At 47.7% G+C, this 23,335-nt stretch overlaps 1 protein-coding gene across 1 annotated transcript in view; it reads right to left on the bottom strand.

Moving 5' to 3' along the window:
* Nucleotides 1-20,961, bottom strand: part of LOC131569107 (uncharacterized) — a 30,624-nt gene extending 9,663 nt beyond the window's left edge. Inside the window, exons 1-15 of the mRNA XM_058821331.1 lie at nucleotides 20,853-20,961; nucleotides 18,715-18,753; nucleotides 16,898-17,206; nucleotides 15,581-15,877; nucleotides 14,261-14,578; nucleotides 12,647-12,955; nucleotides 11,572-11,868; nucleotides 10,252-10,569; nucleotides 8,638-8,946; nucleotides 7,563-7,859; nucleotides 6,243-6,560; nucleotides 4,630-4,938; nucleotides 3,555-3,851; nucleotides 2,236-2,553; nucleotides 622-930 (exon numbers count right to left, since the gene is read on the bottom strand). Of these exons, the coding sequence (XP_058677314.1) occupies nucleotides 622-930; nucleotides 2,236-2,553; nucleotides 3,555-3,851; nucleotides 4,630-4,938; nucleotides 6,243-6,560; nucleotides 7,563-7,859; nucleotides 8,638-8,946; nucleotides 10,252-10,569; nucleotides 11,572-11,868; nucleotides 12,647-12,955; nucleotides 14,261-14,578; nucleotides 15,581-15,877; nucleotides 16,898-17,206; nucleotides 18,715-18,753; nucleotides 20,853-20,883 (4,075 nt within the window). The 5' untranslated portion in view covers nucleotides 20,884-20,961. The remainder of the gene's footprint in view (nucleotides 1-621; nucleotides 931-2,235; nucleotides 2,554-3,554; nucleotides 3,852-4,629; nucleotides 4,939-6,242; nucleotides 6,561-7,562; nucleotides 7,860-8,637; nucleotides 8,947-10,251; nucleotides 10,570-11,571; nucleotides 11,869-12,646; nucleotides 12,956-14,260; nucleotides 14,579-15,580; nucleotides 15,878-16,897; nucleotides 17,207-18,714; nucleotides 18,754-20,852) is intronic.
* Nucleotides 20,962-23,335: the final 2,374 nt, after the last annotated feature.

Raw genomic sequence — 23,335 nt, 5'->3', positions numbered from 1 at the left:
ACCTCACTGGGGATGAATTTTGGGATAAAATTTCACCGTTGCATCTAAAGGCAATGTTTTGGTCAATGGGATGGATTTGGAGGTAAAAATGGCCCAAATTGGCTGGAAAAGTCAATGTCGGGTGGAAAACTCACGGTTGGACCTCAATGAAGACAAATCTTGCTATAAAAATTCCAAATTGGGTGGAAAAGTCAATGTTGAGTGGAAAAGTCAAGGTTGGACCTCAACATGGACAGATTATGGGATCAAAATGCCCCTGTTGGACCAAAACCCAACATTTTGGTCAATGGGAATGAATTTTGGGGTAAAAATGCCCAATTGGGTGGAAAAGTCAACATTGAGCCTCAGTGAGATGAACTTGGGACAAAATGATGCAGTTGGGTAGAAAACGCAACATTGGGTGGAAAAGTCAAGGTTGGACCTCAATGGGGATGGATTTTGGGATAAAAATGCCCAATTGGACCCAAAGTCAAGGTTGGATCTCAATGGGGATAGATTTTGGGATTAAAACCCCCAATTGAGTAGAAAAGTCAACATTGGGTGGAAAACCCAACCCTGAACCTCAGCGGGACTAAATTTTGACCCCAAAACCCCCCACTCCAGGAGTTTCCACCACAAAACCTCGGACATCGATGACCACAGTCCGGCTGGGTGGCGAGTGGAGGACGCGGCCACCGCGCCGGACAACGCTGTAGGAGCAGGTATGGAAGCCGCCGTCGTGGGGCTTGGTGACTCTGAAGGTGTGGACAGACGTCCGGCGGGACGTACGGACATCGCTGGCCCAGCCTGAGGTGCCGTTGAAACGGAAGGCCTGGATGCGGTCGGTGCCGGGCGGCGCCGGCGCAGTGCAGGAGATGGACACGGCATCGCCCACCAGGAAATGCGCCTTGGCCGGAGTCACCGAGATGTTGGGGGCGGGAGGGGAGAGGTCTGGGGAGAAAAAAGGGGGAAATGAGAAAAAAGTCAATGTTTAGGAAGTGGGAATGGAGAAGATGGAGAAGAACCTCCCAATTTTTCCCCAAAATCCTGACTTTTCCCAAAATTCTGATTTTGTTTTGGGTGGAGGAGGCTCCTCCATGACCCACTTGGGTTGGGCTCAGATTGAATTGAAAAAGCCCAAAAATGTCCCAAAAATTCCATTTTCTGGAGGTGAAAATGGGGAAGATGGAGAAGATAGAGAACCTCCAAATTTTTCCCCAAAATTCTGGTTTTTTTCCTAAATATCTGATTTTGTTTTGTGGATGAGGTGTCACCATGTCCTTGGTTGGGTTGGACTTGGATTAGGTCCAAAGGGCCTAAAAATGACCCAAAAATTCGGAGTTTTTGAGGTGAAAATGGAGAAGATTTTGGAGATGGAGAACCACCAGCAGGTTTTTCCCAAAATCTTGATTTTTGTTGGTTGTGGGAGGTACCACCATGACCCTGCTTGGGTTGGGCTTGGATTTGTCCAATAAAGCCCAAAAGTGACCCAAAAATTCAAGTTTTGGAGGTGAGAATGGGGAAGATGGGGAAGATGGAGAAAAGGGGGAAGAAATACCTAGTTTTTCACAAAATCCTGATTTTTTTTCCTAAATTTTTGAAATTGTTTTGGATGGAGGAGGTGCCACCATGACCCTGCTTGAGTTGGGCTCAGACTGGGTCAAAAAGTCAAAAAAATTAAAAAGCCAAAAACCCTAAAACCACCCCAAAAGAAACCCCAGGGTCAGCAAATACCCCAAAACCACCGCAGAAAACACCCATGGCTATCATAAACCCCCCAAAAACCCAAAAGTCACCCCAAAACCCCACTGGGTGATCAAATACGCAAAAAACCCCCCAAACCATGCCCAAAATAAACCCCAGGGGCAGCAAATACCCCAAAAAACACAAAACCATCCCCAAAATATCCCCAGGGTTAACAAATACCCCCCCAAAAACCCCAAACCATCCCAAAAAACCCCCATGTGTCGGCAAATAACCCAAGACCTCAAAACTCACCCCGAAATAAACCCCAGGGCCAGAAAATACCCCCAAAACAACCCAAAAAACTCCCGTGGACATGAAAAAAACCAAAAATGCTAAAAATCAGCCCTAAAGAAACGTGGTTCAGCAAATACCCCAAAAAAACCCAAAACTCACCCCAAAACCGACCCCACGGTCATCAAATACTCCAAAACCAATAAATCCCAATATGTCTCCTCCCCCTCCACTTTTTCCCCAAATCCCCCATTTTCCCCCCAAAACCCCCTCACCTACCCATGACCACCACGGCCACGCTTTCACTGGGCGGAGCCTCCACCCAGGCCCCGCCCACCTCCTCCTCCAGCAGGCAGCTGAAATTCCCGGAAAATTCTGGCGAAATCCGCGGGAACACCAGCTGGGACCCATCACCAGTGACGTCACTGATGGCGTCATCAATGAGGTCACCCGGCGTCAGCTCGACGCCGTCGCGGAAGAAGCGGAAGCGGCGCCGGAAGTGACGCTGGCTCGCGGAACAGGTCAGGCGCAGCCGCTGACCCGCGGTGACCACGCCAGACGGAGGCTCCACCCAAAGCACGGGGGGCGGACACGGGTCTGGGAAAAAATTGGGAGAAAATCAGTGTTATTGGTGATTTTAAAATTCAGATGGGAAAAGGGTGAAAATGGCTCAAAATTCGATTTTTGGGAGGGAAAAAAGCCTAAAATTCAGTTTTTTGGGTGGGAATGGAGAAGATGGAGAAGAACCACCCAGTTTTTCCCAAAATCCTGATTTTTATTGGTTATAGGAAGTTCCACCATGACCCTGTTTGGATAGGGCTTGGATTGGGTCAAAAAGCCCAAAACTGGCCCAAAATTCAATATTTTGGAGGTGGGAATGGAGAACGTGGAGACGATGGAGAAGATGGAGAAGAACCACCCAATTTTTCCCCAAGTCCTGATTTTACCCAAAACTCGGACTTTTCTTTGATGGAAGAGGTCCCACCATGGCCCTTGTTGGGTTGGGCTTAGACTGGGTGAAAAAAGGCTAAAAATGGTCCAAAATTTTGATGTTTTGGAGGTGGGAATGGAGAAGATGAAGAAGAACCTCCCAAATTTTCCCAGAATTCTGATTTTTGATGACTTTAGGAATTTGGGGACCTCCTGGATGGTCCTGGAGGTGCCACCAAACAGGGGGAGATTCTGGGGTTGGGATTGGGTCAAAAGCCTAAAAGTGGCTCCTGATAATTTCAATATTTTGGATAAAATGGGGGGAAAAAAAGGAAATTGTCAGTTTTGGATATTCAGGCGGAGATTTGGGATCATGATGTGACCAAACTCAACCACACCAAACCAAACCCAGCCAAACCCAACCACGAACCAACAATGACTAAACCACACACAACAAAGGTCCAACCAAACCAACCCAAACCAAACCCAACCCAACCTTGACCCAACCCAACCCAACCCAATTCAACCTTGACCCAACCAAACCAAATCCAACCCAACCAAACCAAACCCAACCTTGACCTAACCAAACTCAACCAACCTTCCCTCTCCTCACCTTTCCCCACACCCCTCCCCATACCCAAACCCTGCTGATTTCCCCTCAAAATCACCTTCCACCACCACTGCCACGGCCTCGCTGGGGTAGGAGGCAATCCAGTGCCCCTCGGTCATCTCCTCATAGCTGCAGCTGAAGTTCCCGGTCTGGTTCTGGCCGCTCCTCTCCACCCTCAGCCGGGCGCTTCCAGAACCTTCCACAATGCCCTCGGAGACCTCGAGCTCATCCCGGAGGAAGCGGAAGTGGCGCCGAGGGGCTTTGCTGGGCGGGGCCATGCAGAGGAAGAGGAGGGGCTGCCCTTGCACCGTGAGGCCCGAGGGTGTCACCGTCAGGTTGGGTTGGGTCGGGCGGTCTGGTGGGAGGGGAAGCGTCAGAGGTCAAGGTTGGAGGTCAAAAGGGGAGGGATTTTGGGGTAAAAATGGTGTTGTTGGGTCAAAAGGGGATTTTTGGTGAATGGGGGTGGATTTTGGGGTGAAAATGGTCAAATTTGGTGGAAAAGTCAAGGTTTGACCTCACTGGGGATGAATTTTGGGATAAAATTTCACCGTTGCATCTAAAGGCAATGTTTTGGTCAATGGGATGGATTTGGAGGTAAAAATGGCCCAAATTGGCTGGAAAAGTCAATGTCGGGTGGAAAACTCACGGTTGGACCTCAATGAAGACAAATCTTGCTATAAAAATTCCAAATTGGGTGGAAAAGTCAATGTTGAGTGGAAAAGTCAAGGTTGGACCTCAACATGGACAGATTATGGGATCAAAATGCCCCTGTTGGACCAAAACCCAACATTTTGGTCAATGGGAATGAATTTTGGGGTAAAAATGCCCAATTGGGTGGAAAAGTCAACATTGAGCCTCAATGAGATGAACTTGGGACAAAATGATGCAGTTGGGTAGAAAACGCAACATTGGGTGGAAAAGTCAAGGTTGGACCTCAGTGGGGATGGATTTTGGGATAAAAATGCCCAATTGGACCCAAAGTCAAGGTTGGATCTCAATGGGGATAGATTTTGGGATTAAAACCCCCAATTGAGTAGAAAAGTCAACATTGGGTGGAAAACCCAACCCTGAACCTCAGCGGGACTAAATTTTGACCCCAAAACCCCCCACTCCAGGAGTTTCCACCACAAAACCTCGGACATCGATGACCACAGTCCGGCTGGGTGGCGAGTGGAGGACGCGGCCACTGCGCCGGACAACGCTGTAGGAGCAGGTATGGAAGCCGCCGTCGTGGGGCTTGGTGACTCTGAAGGTGTGGACAGACGTCCGGCGGGACGTACGGACATCGCTGGCCCAGCCTGAGGTGCCGTTGAAACGGAAGGCCTGGATGCGGTCGGTGCCGGGCGGCGCCGGCGCAGTGCAGGAGATGGACACGGCATCGCCCACCAGGAAATGCGCCTTGGCCGGAGTCACCGAGATATTGGGGGCGGGAGGGGAGAGGTCTGGGGAGAAAAAAGGGGGAAATGAGAAAAAAGTCAATGTTTAGGAAGTGGGAATGGAGAAGATGGAGAAGAACCTCCCAATTTTTCCCCAAAATCCTGACTTTTCCCAAAATTCTGATTTTGTTTTGGGTGGAGGAGGCTCCTCCATGACCCACTTGGGTTGGGCTCAGATTGAATTGAAAAAGCCCAAAAATGTCCCAAAAATTCCATTTTCTGGAGGTGAAAATGGGGAAGATGGAGAAGATAGAGAACCTCCAAATTTTTCCCCAAAATTCTGTTTTTTTTCCTAAATATCTGATTTTGTTTTGTGGATGAGGTGTCACCATGTCCTTGGTTGGGTTGGACTTGGATTAGGTCCAAAGGGCCTAAAAATGACCCAAAAATTCGGAGTTTTTGAGGTGAAAATGGAGAAGATTTTGGAGATGGAGAACCACCAGCAGGTTTTTCCCAAAATCTTGATTTTTGTTGGTTGTGGGAGGTACCACCATGACCCTGCTTGGGTTGGGCTTGGATTTGTCCAATAAAGCCCAAAAGTGACCCAAAAATTCAAGTTTTGGAGGTGAGAATGGGGAAGATGGGGAAGATGGAGAAAAGGGGGAAGAAATACCTAGTTTTTCACAAAATCCTGATTTTTTTTCCTAAATTTTTGAAATTGTTTTGGATGGAGGAGGTGCCACCATGACCCTGCTTGAGTTGGGCTCAGACTGGGTCAAAAAGTCAAAAAAATTAAAAAGCCAAAAACCCTAAAACCACCCCAAAAGAAACCCCAGGGTCAGCAAATACCCCAAAACCACCGCAGAAAACACCCATGGCTATCATAAACCCCCCAAAAACCCAAAAGTCACCCCAAAACCCCACTGGGTGATCAAATACGCAAAAAACCCCCCAAACCATGCCCAAAATAAACCCCAGGGGCAGCAAATACCCCAAAATCACAAAACCATCCCCAAAATATCCCCAGGGTTAACAAATACCCCCCAAAAAACCCCAAACCATCCCAAAAAACCCCCATGTGTCGGCAAATAACCCAAGACCTCAAAACTCACCCCGAAATAAACCCCAGGGCCAGAAAATACCCCCAAAACAACCCAAAAAACTCCCGTGGACATGAAAAAAACCAAAAATGCTAAAAATCAGCCCTAAAGAAACGTGGTTCAGCAAATACCCCAAAAAAACCCAAAACTCACCCCAAAACCGACCCCACGGTCATCAAATACTCCAAAACCAATAAATCCCAATATGTCTCCTCCCCCTCCACTTTTTCCCCAAATCCCCCATTTTCCCCCCAAAACCCCCTCACCTACCCATGACCACCACGGCCACGCTTTCACTGGGCGGAGCCTCCACCCAGGCCCCGCCCACCTCCTCCTCCAGCAAGCAGCTGAAATTCCCGGAAAATTCTGGCGAAATCCGCGGGAACACCAGCTGGGACCCATCACCAGTGACGTCACTGATGGCGTCATCAATGAGGTCACCCGGCGTCAGCTCGACGCCGTCGCGGAAGAAGCGGAAGCGGCGCCGGAAGTGACGCTGGCTCGCAGAACAGGTCAGGCGCAGCCGCTGACCCGCGGTGACCACGCCAGACGGAGGCTCCACCCAAAGCACGGGGGGCGGACACGGGTCTGGGAAAAAATTGGGGGAAAATCAGTGTTATTGGTGATTTTAAAATTCAGATGGGAAAAGGGTGAAAATGGCTCAAAATTCGATTTTTGGGAGGGAAAAAAGCCTAAAATTCAGTTTTTTGGGTGGGAATGGAGAAGATGGAGAAGAACCACCCAGTTTTTCCCAAAATCCTGATTTTTATTGGTTATAGGAAGTTCCACCATGACCCTGTTTGGATAGGGCTTGGATTGGGTCAAAAAGCCCAAAACTGGCCCAAAATTCAATATTTTGGAGGTGGGAATGGAGAACGTGGAGACGATGGAGAAGATGGAGAAGAACCACCCAATTTTTCCCCAAGTCCTGATTTTACCCAAAACTCGGACTTTTCTTTGATGGAAGAGGTCCCACCATGGCCCTTGTTGGGTTGGGCTTAGACTGGGTGAAAAAAGGCTAAAAATGGTCCAAAATTTTGATGTTTTGGAGGTGGGAATGGAGAAGATGAAGAAGAACCTCCCAAATTTTCCCAGAATTCTGATTTTTGATGACTTTAGGAATTTGGGGACCTCCTGGATGGTCCTGGAGGTGCCACCAAACAGGGGGAGATTCTGGGGTTGGGATTGGGTCAAAAAGCCTAAAAGTGGCTCCTGATAATTTCAATATTTTGGATAAAATGGGGGGAAAAAAAGGAAATTGTCAGTTTTGGATATTCAGGCGGAGATTTGGGATCATGATGTGACCAAACTCAACCACACCAAACCAAACCCAGCCAAACCCAACCACGAACCAACAATGACTAAACCACACACAACAAAGGTCCAACCAAACCAACCCAAACCAAACCCAACCCAACCTTGACCCAACCCAACCCAACCCAATTCAACCTTGACCCAACCAAACCAAATCCAACCCAACCAAACCAAACCCAACCTTGACCTAACCAAACTCAACCAACCTTCCCTCTCCTCACCTTTCCCCACACCCCTCCCCATACCCAAACCCTGCTGATTTCCCCTCAAAATCACCTTCCACCACCACTGCCACGGCCTCGCTGGGGTAGGAGGCAATCCAGTGCCCCTCGGTCATCTCCTCATAGCTGCAGCTGAAGTTCCCGGTCTGGTTCTGGCCGCTCCTCTCCACCCTCAGCCGGGCGCTTCCAGAACCTTCCACAATGCCCTCGGAGACCTCGAGCTCATCCCGGAGGAAGCGGAAGTGGCGCCGAGGGGCTTTGCTGGGCGGGGCCATGCAGAGGAAGAGGAGGGGCTGCCCTTGCACCGTGAGGCCCGAGGGTGTCACCGTCAGGTTGGGTTGGGTCGGGCGGTCTGGTGGGAGGGGAAGCGTCAGAGGTCAAGGTTGGAGGTCAAAAGGGGAGGGATTTTGGGGTAAAAATGGTGTTGTTGGGTCAAAAGGGGATTTTTGGTGAATGGGGGTGGATTTTGGGGTGAAAATGGTCAAATTTGGTGGAAAAGTCAAGGTTTGACCTCACTGGGGATGAATTTTGGGATAAAATTTCACCGTTGCATCTAAAGGCAATGTTTTGGTCAATGGGATGGATTTGGAGGTAAAAATGGCCCAAATTGGCTGGAAAAGTCAATGTCGGGTGGAAAACTCACGGTTGGACCTCAATGAAGACAAATCTTGCTATAAAAATTCCAAATTGGGTGGAAAAGTCAATGTTGAGTGGAAAAGTCAAGGTTGGACCTCAACATGGACAGATTATGGGATCAAAATGCCCCTGTTGGACCAAAACCCAACATTTTGGTCAATGGGAATGAATTTTGGGGTAAAAATGCCCAATTGGGTGGAAAAGTCAACATTGAGCCTCAATGAGATGAACTTGGGACAAAATGATGCAGTTGGGTAGAAAACGCAACATTGGGTGGAAAAGTCAAGGTTGGACCTCAGTGGGGATGGATTTTGGGATAAAAATGCCCAATTGGACCCAAAGTCAAGGTTGGATCTCAATGGGGATAGATTTTGGGATTAAAACCCCCAATTGAGTAGAAAAGTCAACATTGGGTGGAAAACCCAACCCTGAACCTCAGCGGGACTAAATTTTGACCCCAAAACCCCCCACTCCAGGAGTTTCCACCACAAAACCTCGGACATCGATGACCACAGTCCGGCTGGGTGGCGAGTGGAGGACGCGGCCACCGCGCCGGACAACGCTGTAGGAGCAGGTATGGAAGCCGCCGTCGTGGGGCTTGGTGACTCTGAAGGTGTGGACAGACGTCCGGCGGGACGTACGGACATCGCTGGCCCAGCCTGAGGTGCCGTTGAAACGGAAGGCCTGGATGCGGTCGGTGCCGGGCGGCGCCGGCGCAGTGCAGGAGATGGACACGGCATCGCCCACCAGGAAATGCACCTTGGCCGGAGTCACCGAGATGTTGGGGGCGGGAGGGGAGAGGTCTGGGGAGAAAAAAGGGGGAAATGAGAAAAAAGTCAATGTTTAGGAAGTGGGAATGGAGAAGATGGAGAAGAACCTCCCAATTTTTCCCCAAAATCCTGACTTTTCCCAAAATTCTGATTTTGTTTTGGGTGGAGGAGGCTCCTCCATGACCCACTTGGGTTGGGCTCAGATTGAATTGAAAAAGCCCAAAAATGTCCCAAAAATTCCATTTTCTGGAGGTGAAAATGGGGAAGATGGAGAAGATAGAGAACCTCCAAATTTTTCCCCAAAATTCTGGTTTTTTTCCTAAATATCTGATTTTGTTTTGTGGATGAGGTGTCACCATGTCCTTGGTTGGGTTGGACTTGGATTAGGTCCAAAGGGCCTAAAAATGACCCAAAAATTCGGAGTTTTTGAGGTGAAAATGGAGAAGACTTTGGAGATGGAGAACCACCAGCAGGTTTTTCCCAAAATCTTGATTTTTGTTGGTTGTGGGAGGTACCACCATGACCCTGCTTGGGTTGGGCTTGGATTTGTCCAATAAAGCCCAAAAGTGACCCAAAAATTCAAGTTTTGGAGGTGAGAATGGGGAAGATGGGGAAGATGGAGAAAAGGGGGAAGAAATACCTAGTTTTTCACAAAATCCTGATTTTTTTTCCTAAATTTTTGAAATTGTTTTGGATGGAGGAGGTGCCACCATGACCCTGCTTGAGTTGGGCTCAGACTGGGTCAAAAAGTCAAAAAAATTAAAAAGCCAAAAACCCTAAAACCACCCCAAAAGAAACCCCAGGGTCAGTAAATACCCCAAAACCACCGCAGAAAACACCCATGGCTATCATAAACCCCCCAAAAACCCAAAAGTCACCCCAAAACCCCACTGGGTGATCAAATACGCAAAAAACCCCCCAAACCATGCCCAAAATAAACCCCAGGGGCAGCAAATACCCCAAAAAACACAAAACCATCCCCAAAATATCCCCAGGGTTAACAAATACCCCCCCAAAAACCCCAAACCATCCCAAAAAACCCCCATGTGTCGGCAAATAACCCAAGACCTCAAAACTCACCCCGAAATAAACCCCAGGGCCAGAAAATACCCCCAAAACAACCCAAAAAACTCCCGTGGACATGAAAAAAACCAAAAATGCTAAAAATCAGCCCTAAAGAAACGTGGTTCAGCAAATACCCCAAAAAAACCCAAAACTCACCCCAAAACCAACCCCACGGTCATCAAATACTCCAAAACCAATAAATCCCAATATGTCTCCTCCCCCTCCACTTTTTCCCCAAATCCCCCATTTTCCCCCCAAAACCCCCTCACCTACCCATGACCACCACGGCCACGCTTTCACTGGGCGGAGCCTCCACCCAGGCCCCGCCCACCTCCTCCTCCAGCAGGCAGCTGAAATTCCCGGAAAATTCTGGCGAAATCCGCGGGAACACCAGCTGGGACCCATCACCAGTGACGTCACTGATGGCGTCATCAATGAGGTCACCCGGCGTCAGCTCGACGCCATCGCGGAAGAAGCGGAAGCGGCGCCGGAAGTGACGCTGGCTCGCAGAACAGGTCAGGCGCAGCCGCTGACCCGCGGTGACCACGCCAGACGGAGGCTCCACCCAAAGCACGGGGGGCGGACACGGGTCTGGGAAAAAATTGGGGGAAAATCAGTGTTATTGGTGATTTTAAAATTCAGATGGGAAAAGGGTGAAAATGGCTCAAAATTCGATTTTTGGGAGGGAAAAAAGCCTAAAATTCAGTTTTTTGGGTGGGAATGGAGAAGATGGAGAAGAACCACCCAGTTTTTCCCAAAATCCTGATTTTTATTGGTTATAGGAAGTTCCACCATGACCCTGTTTGGATAGGGCTTGGATTGGGTCAAAAAGCCCAAAACTGGCCCAAAATTCAATATTTTGGAGGTGGGAATGGAGAACGTGGAGACGATGGAGAAGATGGAGAAGAACCACCCAATTTTTCCCCAAGTCCTGATTTTACCCAAAACTTGGACTTTTCTTTGATGGAAGAGGTCCCACCATGGCCCTTGTTGGGTTGGGCTTAGACTGGGTGAAAAAAGGCTAAAAATGGTCCAAAATTTTGATGTTTTGGAGGTGGGAATGGAGAAGATGAAGAAGAACCTCCCAAATTTTCCCAGAATTCTGATTTTTGATGACTTTAGGAATTTGGGGACCTCCTGGATGGTCCTGGAGGTGCCACCAAACAGGGGGAGATTCTGGGGTTGGGATTGGGTCAAAAAGCCTAAAAGTGGCTCCTGATAATTTCAATATTTTGGATAAAATGGGGGGAAAAAAAGGAAATTGTCAGTTTTGGATATTCAGGCGGAGATTTGGGATCATGATGTGACCAAACTCAACCACACCAAACCAAACCCAGCCAAACCCAACCACGAACCAACAATGACTAAACCACACACAACAAAGGTCCAACCAAACCAACCCAAACCAAACCCAACCCAACCTTGACCCAACCCAACCCAACCCAATTCAACCTTGACCCAACCAAACCAAATCCAACCCAACCAAACCAAACCCAACCTTGACCTAACCAAACTCAACCAACCTTCCCTCTCCTCACCTTTCCCCACACCCCTCCCCATACCCAAACCCTGCTGATTTCCCCTCAAAATCACCTTCCACCACCACTGCCACGGCCTCGCTGGGGTAGGAGGCAATCCAGTGCCCCTCGGTCATCTCCTCATAGCTGCAGCTGAAGTTCCCGGTCTGGTTCTGGCCGCTCCTCTCCACCCTCAGCCGGGCGCTTCCAGAACCTTCCACAATGCCCTCGGAGACCTCGAGCTCATCCCGGAGGAAGCGGAAGTGGCGCCGAGGGGCTTTGCTGGGCGGGGCCATGCAGAGGAAGAGGAGGGGCTGCCCTTGCACCGTGAGGCCCGAGGGTGTCACCGTCAGGTTGGGTTGGGTCGGGCGGTCTGGTGGGAGGGGAAGCGTCAGAGGTCAAGGTTGGAGGTCAAAAGGGGAGGGATTTTGGGGTAAAAATGGTGTTGTTGGGTCAAAAGGGGATTTTTGGTGAATGGGGGTGGATTTTGGGGTGAAAATGGTCAAATTTGGTGGAAAAGTCAAGGTTTGACCTCACTGGGGATGAATTTTGGGATAAAATTTCACCGTTGCATCTAAAGGCAATGTTTTGGTCAATGGGATGGATTTGGAGGTAAAAATGGCCCAAATTGGCTGGAAAAGTCAATGTCGGGTGGAAAACTCACGGTTGGACCTCAATGAAGACAAATCTTGCTATAAAAATTCCAAATTGGGTGGAAAAGTCAATGTTGAGTGGAAAAGTCAAGGTTGGACCTCAACATGGACAGATTATGGGATCAAAATGCCCCTGTTGGACCAAAACCCAACATTTTGGTCAATGGGAATGAATTTTGGGGTAAAAATGCCCAATTGGGTGGAAAAGTCAACATTGAGCCTCAATGAGATGAACTTGGGACAAAATGATGCAGTTGGGTAGAAAACGCAACATTGGGTGGAAAAGTCAAGGTTGGACCTCAGTGGGGATGGATTTTGGGATAAAAATGCCCAATTGGACCCAAAGTCAAGGTTGGATCTCAATGGGGATAGATTTTGGGATTAAAACCCCCAATTGAGTAGAAAAGTCAACATTGGGTGGAAAACCCAACCCTGAACCTCAGCGGGACTAAATTTTGACCCCAAAACCCCCCACTCCAGGAGTTTCCACCACAAAACCTCGGACATCGATGACCACAGTCCGGCTGGGTGGCGAGTGGAGGACGCGGCCACCGCGCCGGACAACGCTGTAGGAGCAGGTATGGAAGCCGCCGTCGTGGGGCTTGGTGACTCTGAAGGTGTGGACAGACGTCCGGCGGGACGTACGGACATCGCTGGCCCAGCCTGAGGTGCCGTTGAAACGGAAGGCCTGGATGCGGTCGGTGCCGGGCGGCGCCGGCGCAGTGCAGGAGATGGACACGGCATCGCCCACCAGGAAATGCACCTTGGCCGGAGTCACCGAGATGTTGGGGGCGGGAGGGGAGAGGTCTGGGGAGAAAAAAGGGGGAAATGAGAAAAAAGTCAATGTTTAGGAAGTGGGAATGGAGAAGATGGAGAAGAACCTCCCAATTTTTCCCCAAAATCCTGACTTTTCCCAAAATTCTGATTTTGTTTTGGGTGGAGGAGGCTCCTCCATGACCCACTTGGGTTGGGCTCAGATTGAATTGAAAAAGCCCAAAAATGTCCCAAAAATTCCATTTTCTGGAGGTGAAAATGGGGAAGATGGAGAAGATAGAGAACCTCCAAATTTTTCCCCAAAATTCTGGTTTTTTTCCTAAATATCTGATTTTGTTTTGTGGATGAGGTGTCACCATGTCCTTGGTTGGGTTGGACTTGGATTAGGTCCAAAGGGCCTAAAAATGACCCAAAAATTCGGAGTTTTTGAGGTGAAAATGGAGAAGACTTTGGAGATGGAGAACCACCAGCAGGTTTTTCCCAAAATCTTGATTTTTGTTGGTTGTGGGAGGTACCACCATGACCCTGCTTGGGTTGGGCTTGGATTTGTCCAATAAAGCCCAAAAGTGACCCAAAAATTCAAGTTTTGGAGGTGAGAATGGGGAAGATGGGGAAGATGGAGAAAAGGGGGAAGAAATACCTAGTTTTTCACAAAATCCTGATTTTTTTTCCTAAATTTTTGAAATTGTTTTGGATGGAGGAGGTGCCACCATGACCCTGCTTGAGTTGGGCTCAGACTGGGTCAAAAAGTCAAAAAAATTAAAAAGCCAAAAACCCTAAAACCACCCCAAAAGAAACCCCAGGGTCAGTAAATACCCCAAAACCACCGCAGAAAACACCCATGGCTATCATAAACCCCCCAAAAACCCAAAAGTCACCCCAAAACCCCACTGGGTGATCAAATACGCAAAAAACCCCCCAAACCATGCCCAAAATAAACCCCAGGGGCAGCAAATACCCCAAAAAACACAAAACCATCCCCAAAATATCCCCAGGGTTAACAAATACCCCCCCAAAAACCCCAAACCATCCCAAAAAACCCCCATGTGTCGGCAAATAACCCAAGACCTCAAAACTCACCCCGAAATAAACCCCAGGGCCAGAAAATACCCCCAAAACAACCCAAAAAACTCCCGTGGACATGAAAAAAACCAAAAATGCTAAAAATCAGCCCTAAAGAAACGTGGTTCAGCAAATACCCCAAAAAAACCCAAAACTCACCCCAAAACCAACCCCACGGTCATCAAATACTCCAAAACCAATAAATCCCAATATGTCTCCTCCCCCTCCACTTTTTCCCCAAATCCCCCATTTTCCCCCCAAAACCCCCTCACCTACCCATGACCACCACGGCCACGCTTTCACTGGGCGGAGCCTCCACCCAGGCCCCGCCCACCTCCTCCTCCAGCAGGCAGCTGAAATTCCCGGAAAATTCTGGCGAAATCCGCGGGAACACCAGCTGGGACCCATCACCAGTGACGTCACTGATGGCGTCATCAATGAGGTCACCCGGCGTCAGCTCGACGCCATCGCGGAAGAAGCGGAAGCGGCGCCGGAAGTGACGCTGGCTCGCAGAACAGGTCAGGCGCAGCCGCTGACCCGCGGTGACCACGCCAGACGGAGGCTCCACCCAAAGCACGGGGGGCGGACACGGGTCTGGGAAAAAATTGGGGGAAAATCAGTGTTATTGGTGATTTTAAAATTCAGATGGGAAAAGGGTGAAAATGGCTCAAAATTCGATTTTTGGGAGGGAAAAAAGCCTAAAATTCAGTTTTTTGGGTGGGAATGGAGAAGATGGAGAAGAACCACCCAGTTTTTCCCAAAATCCTGATTTTTATTGGTTATAGGAAGTTCCACCATGACCCTGTTTGGATAGGGCTTGGATTGGGTCAAAAAGCCCAAAACTGGCCCAAAATTCAATATTTTGGAGGTGGGAATGGAGAACGTGGAGACGATGGAGAAGATGGAGAAGAACCACCCAATTTTTCCCCAAGTCCTGATTTTACCCAAAACTCGGACTTTTCTTTGATGGAAGAGGTCCCACCATGGCCCTTGTTGGGTTGGGCTTAGACTGGGTGAAAAAAGGCTAAAAATGGTCCAAAATTTTGATGTTTTGGAGGTGGGAATGGAGAAGATGAAGAAGAACCTCCCAAATTTTCCCAGAATTCTGATTTTTGATGACTTTAGGAATTTGGGGACCTCCTGGATGGTCCTGGAGGTGCCACCAAACAGGGGGAGATTCTGGGGTTGGGATTGGGTCAAAAAGCCTAAAAGTGGCTCCTGATAATTTCAATATTTTGGATAAAATGGGGGGAAAAAAAGGAAATTGTCAGTTTTGGATATTCAGGCGGAGATTTGGGATCATGATGTGACCAAACTCAACCACACCAAACCAAACCCAGCCAAACCCAACCACGAACCAACAATGACTAAACCACACACAACAAAGGTCCAACCAAACCAACCCAAACCAAACCCAACCCAACCTTGACCCAACCCAACCCAACCCAATTCAACCTTGACCCAACCAAACCAAATCCAACCCAACCAAACCAAACCCAACCTTGACCTAACCAAACTCAACCAACCTTCCCTCTCCTCACCTTTCCCCACACCCCTCCCCATACCCAAACCCTGCTGATTTCCCCTCAAAATCACCTTCCACCACCACTGCCACGGCCTCGCTGGGGTAGGAGGCAATCCAGTGCCCCTCGGTCATCTCCTCATAGCTGCAGCTGAAGTTCCCGGTCTGGTTCTGGCCGCTCCTCTCCACCCTCAGCCGGGCGCTTCCAGAACCTTCCACAATGCCCTCGGAGACCTCGAGCTCATCCCGGAGGAAGCGGAAGTGGCGCCGAGGGGCTTTGCTGGGCGGGGCCATGCAGAGGAAGAGGAGGGGCTGCCCTTGCACCGTGAGGCCCGAGGGTGTCACCGTCAGGTTGGGTTGGGTCGGGCGGTCTGGTGGGAGGGGAAGCGTCAGAGGTCAAGGTTGGAGGTCAAAAGGGGAGGGATTTTGGGGTAAAAATGGTGTTGTTGGGTCAAAAGGGGATTTTTGGTGAATGGGGGTGGATTTTGGGGTGAAAATGGTCAAATTTGGTGGAAAAGTCAAGGTTTGACCTCACTGGGGATGAATTTTGGGATAAAATTTCACCGTTGCATCTAAAGGCAATGTTTTGGTCAATGGGATGGATTTGGAGGTAAAAATGGCCCAAATTGGCTGGAAAAGTCAATGTCGGGTGGAAAACTCACGGTTGGACCTCAATGAAGACAAATCTTGCTATAAAAATTCCAAATTGGGTGGAAAAGTCAATGTTGAGTGGAAAAGTCAAGGTTGGACCTCAACATGGACAGATTATGGGATCAAAATGCCCCTGTTGGACCAAAACCCAACATTTTGGTCAATGGGAATGAATTTTGGGGTAAAAATGCCCAATTGGGTGGAAAAGTCAACATTGAGCCTCAGTGAGATGAACTTGGGACAAAATGATGCAGTTGGGTAGAAAACGCAACATTGGGTGGAAAAGTCAAGGTTGGACCTCAATGGGGATGGATTTTGGGATAAAAATGCCCAATTGGACCCAAAGTCAAGGTTGGATCTCAATGGGGATAGATTTTGGGATTAAAACCCCCAATTGAGTAGAAAAGTAGTAGAAAATTCAACATTGGGTGGAAAACCCAACCTTGAACCTCAGCAGGAGCAAATTTTGTCCTAAAATCCCCAATTGGACACAGAAGTCAAGGTTCGGCTTCAACGAGAATGAATTTTGGGATAAAAACGCCCAATTGGGTGGAAAAGTCAAGGTTGAGTGGAAAAGTCAGGGTTGGACCTCTATGGGTATGAATTTTGGGATTAAATCCCCCAATTGAGTAGAAAAGTTAACATTCGGTGGAAAACCTAACCTTGAACCTCAGCGGGACTAAATTTTGACCCCAAACGCCTCCCAAAACCCCCCACTCCAGGAGTTTCCACCATAAAACCTCGGACGTCGACGAACACAGCTCGGCTGGGTGGCGAGTGGAGGACGTGGCCACCGCGCCGGACAACGCTGTAGGAGCAGGTATGGAAGCCGCCGTCACGGGGCCCAGTGACTGTGAAGGTGTGGACAGACGTCCGGCGGGACGTACGGACATCGCTGGCCCAGCCTGAGGTACCGGTGAAACGGAAGGCCTGGATGCGGTCGGTGCCGGGCAGCACCGGCGCGGCGCAGGAGATGGACACGGCATCGCCCACCAGGAAACGCGCCTTGGCCGGAGTCACCGAGATGTTGGGGGCGGGAGGGGAGAGGTCTGGGGAGAAAAAAGGGGGAAATGAGAAAAAATTTTATTTTTTGGAAGTGGGAATGGAGAAAATGGAGAAGAACCTCCCAATTTTTCCCCAAAATCCTGACTTTTCCCAAAATTCTGATTTTGTTTTGGGTGGAGGAGGCTCCTCCATGACCCACTTGGGTTGGGCTCAGATTGAGTTGAAAAAGCCCAAAAATGTCCCAAAAATTCCATTTTCTGGAGGTGAAAATGGGGAAGATGGAGAAGAACCTCCAAATTTTTCCCCAAAATTCTGGTTTTTTTCCTAAATATCTGATTTTGTTTTGTGGATGAGGTGTCACCATGTCCTTGGTTGGGTTGGACTTGGATTAGGTCCAAATGGCCTAAAAATGACCCAAAACTTCAGAGTTTTTGAGGTGAAAATGGTGAAGATTGAGGAGATGGAGAAGAACCACATGGTTTATCCATCATGGTTTTTCCCAAAATTCTGATTTTTGTTGGTTGTGGGAGGTACCACCATGACCCTGCTTGGGTTGGGCTTGGATTTGTCCAAAAAAGCCCAAAATAGGCCTATAATTTCCATTTTTTGAAGGAGAATATGGAGAAGAACCTTTATATTTTTCCCCCAAATTGTGATTTTTTTTTTTTCTCTGAAATTGTGGGGTTTTTTTCGGGTGGAGGAGTTGCCACCGTGTCCTTGGTTGGGTTGGATTTTGATTAGTTCCAAAAGGCCTAAAAACGACCAAAATATTCAACGTTTTGGAGGTGGGAATGGAGAAGAACCTCCCAGTTTTCCCAAAATCCTGGTTTTTACCAAATTCTGATTTTTTTTGTTGGTTGGACGACGTGTCACTATGACCGTTGTTGGGTTTGGCTCAGATTGAGTAAATAAAACCACAAAAATGACCCAAAATTTCAATGTTTTTTGGAGGTGGGGATGGAGAAGATGCAGAAGAACCATTGAAATTTTCCCCAAATCCCAATTTTTTGGCCATGGGAGGTGTCATCATGATTCTGGTTGGGTTGGGCTCAGATTGCGTCCAAAAAGATCAAAAATGGCTTAAAAATTCAGAGTTTTCAAGGCGGGACTTGAGAAGGTGGAGAGGATAGTGAGGATTGAGAGAATCTACTCAATTTTCCCCAAAATTCTGATTTTTTTCTCCTAAAATTCTGATTTTTTTTGGATGGAGGAGGTTACTCCATGACCATTCCTGTATTTAGCTCAGGTTGGGTCAAAACCCCCCAAAATGGCCCAAAAATTGAATTTTTTGGAGGTGGGAATGTAGAAGATGGAGAAGGTGGAGAGGATTCTCCAAATTTTCCCTGAAATTCTGCTTTTTTTTCCCTAAATATCTGATTTTTTTGGGGTGGAGGAAGTGCCACCATGACCCTGCTCGGTTGGGCACAGATTGGGTCAAAAAAAGCCCAAAAATGACCCAAAAATTCAAATTTTGGAGGTAGGAATGGAGAAGATGCAGATGAAGGTCCCAATTTTGTCCAAAATTCTGATTTTTTGGGGAATTTTTTGTTACCTGAGGGCTTCACCGGCGGGAAAAGGATCGGGAGAGAGGCTGGAAAAAAGGAAAAATGGGAAATTTTTAAAAATTAGGAAAATTGAGAAAAAATGTTGAGGGAAAAATGAAAAAATTTGGAATGGAAAGGAAATGAAAAATTACTTGTTAATTAATAATGAAAGGAATAAAAATTTAAAATAATTTAAAATAAAAAGGGAATTAAAATACTATTAAGAAAAGTAAAAATTTGGTAAAAAATTAAATTATTTATTAATTAATGCTTAGGGGAAAACGAATTAAAAGGAAAAATTAAAGGAAATTAAAAATGATTTTGAAATAAAAAGGAAATTAAACCAAATTTTCAGAAGGGAGAAAAATTAAAGAAAAAAATTTAAAAATTAATAGAGAAAAAATGGGATAGAAAGGAAATAAAAATTATTTATTAACTATTAATAAGGTAGAAATTAGGGAAATGAAATGTAAAATAATTTCAAAATAAGAAGGATATTAATTATTATTTTTAAAAGTAAATTAAAAATAAAAGACTAAAACTAAAGAAAAAATTTAATAAAGAAAGAGAAATTAAAAATTATTTGTTTATTTTTTTGGGTGAATGAATGGAAATTAAAAATAAAAATAATTTAAAATAAAAGATAATTTTTAAAAGTAAATTAAAAATAAAAATTCAAATAAAAGGAAAATGGAAATTGGGATCAAAAGGAAATTACAAATATTTATTAATTGATAATTAGGGGAAAATGAAATAAATGAAAATTAAAATAAAGCAAAAAATAAATTTTAAAATACTAAAATTTCTTTTTAAAAGAAAATAGAAAATAAAAGGAAACTAAAAATGAAAATTAAAAATTATTTGTAATTATCAATTAAGGGAAATGAAATTAAGAAAATAATTTAAATTATTTAAATTTAAAAGAAATGAAAAGAAATTAAAAGAGTATTTTAAAAATTAAATTTAAAAGGAAAAATTAAAATAAAAAGGAAAGGAAAAATTGGGTAGAAAAGAACATTAAAAATTATTTTTAAATTATTAATTAAAGGAAAATTTTAAAAGGGGAAATTGAAAAAATTTTAAAATAAAAATTTCATTTTAAAAAGGAAATAGAAAATAGAAGGAAATTGAAAATAAAAATTAAAAAGTGAAAGAAAAAGGAAAAATTTGGAATAAAAAGGAAATAAAAAATATTTCCTAATTAATAAATAGGGGGAAAGGAATTGAAAATTTAAAAGAATATAAAAGTAAAAAGGAAATTAAAAGTGTGTTTTTAAAGAAAATAAGAATAAACAAAAAATAAAAGGAAATAAATATTTATTAATTAGTAATTAGGGAAAATAAAAGAAAATTTGAAAAGGAACTAAAATGAAAACTAAAGAAAAATTAGAATAAACAGAAATAAAAGAGAAATTTTGAAAGGAAATTTTAAAAATAAAAGGAAATTTTAAAATAAAACCTAATTTAAAGATAAAAAGAAATTTTTTAAAATTGGGAAAATTGGGAAAATAGGGAGAGAGGAGGAGGAAGAGGAGGCAGAGCAGGTGGGAAAATGGGCACAGAAATGAGAGAAAAAAAGGAAAAATTGGGGGAAAAGGGAGTAGAGAGGAAGAGGATTTGGGATGAAGGGCAGGAAATAGGAAAAAAGGGAAAAATTGGAAAAATTGAGATGGAGGAAGAGGAGGAGGAAGAGTTGGGAAAATGACAATGGAAATTGGGGAAAAAGGGGGAAAATGGGAGAGGGGAGGAGGAGGAGCCCAGAAAGGGGGGGGGGGTGAAAGGAAATTTGGGGAAATTGACTGGGGAGGAAGAGGAAGAGGAGCTGGGATGAAGGGCAGGAAAATGGTGGGAAAAAGGGAAAATTGAGGGGAAAAAAGGGATGGAGGAGGAAGAGGAGGAGGAAGAGTTGGGAAAATGGGGATGGAAATTGGGGGAAAATGGGAAAAATTGGGGAAAATGGGAGACAGGAGGAAGAGGAGGAAGAGGAAGAGGTAACCCAGAAATGGGGGAAAGGGGAATTTGGGGAAAATGGGGTGGGGAGGAAGAGAAGGAAGAGGAAGAAATGGGATGAAGGGCAGGAAATGGGGGGGAAAGGGAAAATTGAGGGAAAAGGGAGAGAGGAGGAGGAGGGGAAGAGGAGGCTCACCGAGCAGCAGGATGAAGCTCAGCTGTGCCATGGCCCTGTCCCTTCCCTGGCACTGCCACTGGCGCTGGCACTGTCACTGTCCCCTCTCTGGCACTGTCTCCTCCCTGTCTCCCCTCCCTGTCCCCCCCCCATCCCCAAAGTGGCACCATCCTCGTCCTGTCCCTGTCCCCTCCCTGCACCCCCCCTCTTCCTGGCACTGTCACTGTCCCCTCCCTGTCCCTATCACTGTCCCCCTTCTGTCTCTGTCACTGTCCCCGCCTGTCCCTCCCTGTCCCTATCACTGTCCCCCTTCTGTCCCTGTCCCCTCCTGTCCCTCCTTGTCCCTATCACTGTCTCCCTTCTGTCCCTGTCCCTGTCCCCTCCTGTCCCCCCTGTCCCTATCACTGTCCCCCTTCTGTCTCTGTCCCTGTCCCCTCCTGTCGCCCCTGTCCCTATCACTGTCCCCCTCCTGTCACTGTCCCTGTCAAACCCCCGTCCCCTCTCTGTCCCCCCCCTGTCGCCCCCATCGGCCCCCTGTCCTTGTCCCCATCCCGATCCCTGTCCCTGTCCCTCCTTGTCCCACCCTGTCCCTGTCTTTGTCCCTGTCCCTGTCCCCATCCCCTCCCTGTCCCCTCCCCATCCCTGTCCCATCCCTGTCCCCTCGCTGTCCCTATCACTGTCCCCCTTCTGTCCCTATCCCCTCCTGTCCCCCCTGTCCCTATCACTGTCCCTTCCTATCCCTGTCCCCTCCTGTCCCCCTGTCCCTATCACTGTCCCCTCCTATCCCTGTCCCCTCCTGTCCCCCCTGTCCCTATCACTGTCCCCTTCCTGTCCCTGTCACTGTCTCCTTCTTTCCCCCCTGTCCCTATCACTGTCCCCCTTCTGTCCCTGTCCCCTCCTGTTCCCCCTGTCCCTATCACTGTCCCTTCCTGTCCCTGTCCCCTCCTGTCCCCCCTGTCCCTGTCCCTGTCCCTCCCTGTCCCCATCCCTGTCCCCAAAGCGGCACCATCCCCTCCCCATCCCTGTCCCCTCCCCATGTCTGTCCCTGTCCCCTCCCTCTCTCTGTCCCCCTGTGCCCAAAGTGGCACCATCTCCTTCCTGTCCCTGTCACCCCCGTCCCGGCCTCCTCCCTGTCACCTCCCTGTCCCCCCCCCCATCCCTGTCCACCACCGTCACTGTCCCTCCCTTTCCCCTCGCTGTCACCTCCCTGTCCCTGTCCCTGTCCCTGTCCCTGTCCCTGTCCCTGTCCCCCCCGTATCTCCCCGTCCTCCCTCCCCATTTCTGTCCCCTCCCCTGTCCCTGTCCCCTGTCCCCTCCCCCATGTCCCCAGTTTGGGGGGAAAAGTGGAAGCGGGAGTTGTGACACTGTGATGACATCATGGGGACGCGGGGGTGGCTCTTGAGACACTTGGGGACATTCCAGGCTGGGAAGGGGGGGAGGGACACAGGGTGGGAAGGGAGGGGACATTGGGGAGGCACCGAGAGGGTGACAGCAAGGGGGTGACAATGAGAAGGTGACACTGAGGAGGTGACACCAAGGTGAAGGTGGCATCAGTGAAGGTGACACCAGGGTTAGTGACGCTGAGGTGAGAGTGACACCAAGGTAGGAGTGGCACCCAGGTTGGTGGCACCAGGGTTGTGGTGACACCAAGGTGACATCAAGGTGAAGGTGACACTGAGGTGAGGGTGGCACCGAGGTCAGTGACACTAAGAAGAAGGTGACACCAAGGTGAGGGTGGCACCAGGGTGAGGGTTGGTGACACTGATGGGAAGGTGACACTGATATGAGGGTGGCACCAAGGAGGAGGTGACATCGGTGAGGATGACATAAGGGAAGGTGGCACTGAGGAGGGGGTGACACCAATGAAGGTGACACTCAGGGGAGGGTGCCACCAAGGAGGGGGTCGCAACATGGAGGTGGTACCAAGGAGGTGACATTGAGGTGAGGGTGGCACCAAAGTTGGTGACAATGAGGGGAAGGTGGCATCAATGAAGGCACCAAGGAGGAGGTCACACCGAGGTTGGTGACACTGAGGAAGTGACACCGAGGTGAGGGTGACACCAGGGTTGGTGACACTGAGGACAAAATGGCATGGAGGAGAAGGTGGCACTAAGGTGAAGGGGACACCAGGGTTGGTGACACCAAGGTGACATCAAGGTGAGGGTGACAGCAATGAAGGTGACACCGAGGTGAGGGTGACACCAGGGGTGGTGACACTGAGGATGTGACACCAAGATCAAGGTGATGTTTTGCGGAGAAAAGAAGAAACCTCACAACTTTATAAAAGTTGTAAAGCCCAGTATGTTTATTTACGGCGCCGGACGCATACGGAGAAAATTCTCCTCAAAAGGCATGCGTACCCCTGAAGATCTCAGGTCTCCTTTTATCCCCCCTTCCAAATGCATATGCATACAGTTTCACAATAGGTTCATACATATTCATTCCGCGTGACATTTATCGCCAGTTCTTCTTTATCAAAGGAATTCCTAGGTTGGGGGAGCAAA

This window comes from Ammospiza caudacuta, chromosome 29 (genome assembly GCF_027887145.1).
Source record: "Ammospiza caudacuta isolate bAmmCau1 chromosome 29, bAmmCau1.pri, whole genome shotgun sequence".
Taxonomy (NCBI): Eukaryota; Metazoa; Chordata; class Aves; order Passeriformes; family Passerellidae; genus Ammospiza; species Ammospiza caudacuta.
Note: the sequence above shows the minus strand (reverse complement) of the source record. Positions and strands in the feature narration are given on the sequence as shown.